The sequence below is a fragment of the Gavialis gangeticus genome, unplaced genomic scaffold (genome assembly GCF_001723915.1).
Source record: "Gavialis gangeticus isolate Ggan-Ray unplaced genomic scaffold, GavGan_comp1, whole genome shotgun sequence".
NCBI classification, from domain to species: domain Eukaryota; kingdom Metazoa; phylum Chordata; order Crocodylia; family Gavialidae; genus Gavialis; species Gavialis gangeticus.
Window position 1 is genome coordinate 46,791,253 of NW_017729000.1, and position 3,113 is coordinate 46,794,365.

Below are 3,113 nucleotides of genomic sequence, written 5' to 3' on the forward strand. Positions count from 1 at the left end.
CCTTTACCATGAGTCAAGAACCTGAAACTTGCGGGGGGGGGGTAGAGTGGAAGCTGGAGTGGCAATGGGCTCTCCATTGTAGAGGATGTAGCATATTCTGAGAGGAGTTAGATGGGGATCAGAGACAAGGGAGAGGAAAGCAGCAGTGACCTGGGGGGAGAAAACCACAGCACAAACTGATAAGCCATGCCAGCAGTACTCCACAAAACATTTCAGTTGGAATAATGCCTCTGGCTTTTCACACTAGGAGTGCCTTAGGGACAGATGTTGGATACTGCCAGAGTTTCCTGCATAATGTAGACAGTACTGCAGGTGATTCTACCTACTGGGATAATGTGTGGAGCAGCCCTGAAGAAAGGATGAAGTAAAAAGTCTGGATTGCCCAGTTTTGGGGGTAGCAGAAATTCAGAAATGTGTCTTTTTCTATAAAATCTACCAAAAAACCCAAACAAAACATTCCATGGAGACTAGCTGTACAGACTGCATCCTCGAACCCTAAGCCACAGAAGCCACTCCCACTAATATCTATGGGAACCAAGCTATGCAGATCCAGGGTGTAATGTGACCTTAAAAATGAATGAGATGCATACCAAGGGTCAGAGCACTGAGGCTCAGGCACACATGTACGTGAGGCAGCAGCAGCCAAATACAAGCCTGAGGGTCAGATTCTCTTGAGCTGCAGTCCCATCCCCCTTCCCTGCCTCTGGGCTAGTCACGCAGCTGCTTTGTGCCTCAGCTTCCCCATGGATAGCAATTAAGGATATTTTTATTTTCAGAAGTAGCTCAGACAAGTTCACTCCCAAGTTGTTGAAATATGGAATCTCTCTCTGCAAGAATAACAGCAACATCTACTAAGGAAAGTGCTGGGTCACACATCATTATCCGTAGCAGTGTCTCCCTTAGCACCATATTTTATTTTTACCCCAAATGTCAGCAACCTGATCTGCATCTTCTCACACTGGCTGAATAATACTACCCCATTTTTCATTTGGCTTCTTCATGAAATATTCATGCTGAGGCACCTTAGGTTGAGAATGTGGGGGGTCAACCCGAGAGCACAGAACGCAAGGTCACATCAGGTGGATTTTCTAAATAGGAATAACCCAAGGGGTAACCTTTACCCTGGCCCGTAGCACACAGAGACAGAAAGGGTCAGACAGTGGGATTAAAAGGCAACTATTATTAAAACAGAAGCAAACAACTTTTCTTAACAATATACAAACTGCAACATTTCTGAACAGGACTGAGGCAAGAATCTGTCATTTTCAAGTAATTTCATGTGAACTGAGTCATTTGATGTTGGCCTGGAGAATTTCCTGCAAGACAGCCCCCATGCTAGCCTTCAGAAGCTAGGTTAGATAGAATTTAACATCTTTCATTTCAAGCTAACTTACCTATGAATAATCATCATGTTTCAGTGAGGAAGGGAAAAAATCCCCACTCTCCCCCATGAAATAATGTTGCACCATGAGGAGGGTCATGGGGATTTTAGGCCTTTCTCTGAAGAACCCAGCTTTGAACTTCATCAGAGGCAGAAGACCAGGTCCTGTGGGTCATTTCTCTATATGGCTCTGGCAATCCCCTTGTTCCGACATTAGGAGTTTCCCTACAGAGTTTCACTACCTTTTGCACCTATGTACCTACCTGGCAGTCTGCTTCCACTCCAGGCCCTCTGATGTGTTGAGCAGCTCGTTGAGCTGTATAAATAACAGCGGGCAGCTTGCATCATTCTCCTCCTCTTGTTGCAGCATGAAGCCAACTCTCTCAGCTGCTGTGGAGACTCTGGAAGTGAAGATACTTCGGCCAACTGCTTGGCAAATTACCACAGAGTTTCTGCTGTGGGGCTCATTTGGACCGGTCTCTTCGCTGCTGGCCAGACCAGTGTCTGGCCCCACACAGGGAAGGAGGCCCCCACTTGCCTCCATTTTCATTGCATCAGACAGCTGGTGTTCAGGTACCTGCTCCCCCATGTGTGTCAGAATGCCACTTTCCTCTGCAGCAGAGTCCTTGATTCTCGTCTCGCCCTGAGCGGTGCAATAACTCGTGAGATTCCAGTCATCCTGCCTTTATAACAGTACGGAGCCTGTTTAGGACAAACACAGCTCGACACCTGGAAGCACAGCCCAAAACACTGTTATCAAAATAAGGAGCTTAGCCTGGCAAACACTAGCCATGGCTTGCTCATGCTGCCCTGAGCCAACCAGCCAGTCACTGGGCATGGATGTGAGCAGCTTTCGGGGCTGACCCATCTAAACACTTGCCAAATGTACACGATTTGAAAGATCAGACAGTAGCTCGGGATGTTCTCGGGAAGCACTGAAATCTGAGCTGAGGAGTCAGGTAGCAATGAAACCACCTGACATCTGAGAGTGAAAGCATTGAAGACCAAAGGAGTCAGGCTTTGCAAATGGCTCAAATGAACCTGAACCACCTGAACCAAACCCCACTGGGTGTGAAATTTCTAGGACAACCCTTCCTTTATCTCCTCTTATTCATTCTATCTCCTTTTCTCTTTCCTTCCAGTCTCTCTGCAAGTCTCTTGTTAGCTATGGAATAGTTGTATTTTATGCTGCCTGGTGACACAGATCTGGCACACTCTGATCTGCTGGCCCATGACAGGAAGGAAGGTGTGGAACCAGTGTTTTCTGGGCAGGGATGCCACTCACTCTTGGTGCTCACCCTGTGCCAAAACACCAGCCATTGCCTGACTTGCTGATGGCATTGTCATGTGTTTGTCTCTTGTCTCATTTCCAGTTTGATGGCTCTAGCAAGGAGTTCACCATCCAGAACCCACCACCAACATCAGCTGTCTGACACAAAGGTCTTAATGCCAAGCCAGGCAACTGGAACTGTAGCTGTACATCCCTTCCTTCTGTGGACAAGCTTGAACTTCGTAGTTACTTCACACAGACTAATTTTTGTGAACAGCCAGTTGACTTCTTTATTTCCCTCAGGGGAGGCCGAACTGCAGATTCCTATATATGTCACCTTGCTCCAACCTACAACATCTTTAAAATCCAACCAGATTTTATACAGGAGCCAGGGAATCCCTCATCAGGCAAAGATAATTCAAGATGGCTGACCTTGCAGTGTGTGGGAGGGGGATGGCCATG

General features: G+C 47.1%; 1 protein-coding gene across 2 annotated transcripts in view; it reads right to left on the reverse strand.

Moving 5' to 3' along the window:
* The window catches only part of SLC4A9 (solute carrier family 4 member 9), an 82,093-nt gene extending 80,082 nt beyond the window's left edge, over positions 1 to 2,011 (reverse strand). For both annotated transcript variants that reach the window (XR_002095554.1, XM_019506593.1), the window contains exon 1: positions 1,645 to 2,011. Coding sequence is in view for 1 of the 2 variants with exons in the window: in XM_019506593.1 (XP_019362138.1) it covers positions 1,645 to 1,970 (326 nt within the window). In the remaining variant the exon portion in view is untranslated. The remainder of the gene's footprint in view (positions 1 to 1,644) is intronic.
* Positions 2,012 to 3,113: the final 1,102 nt, after the last annotated feature.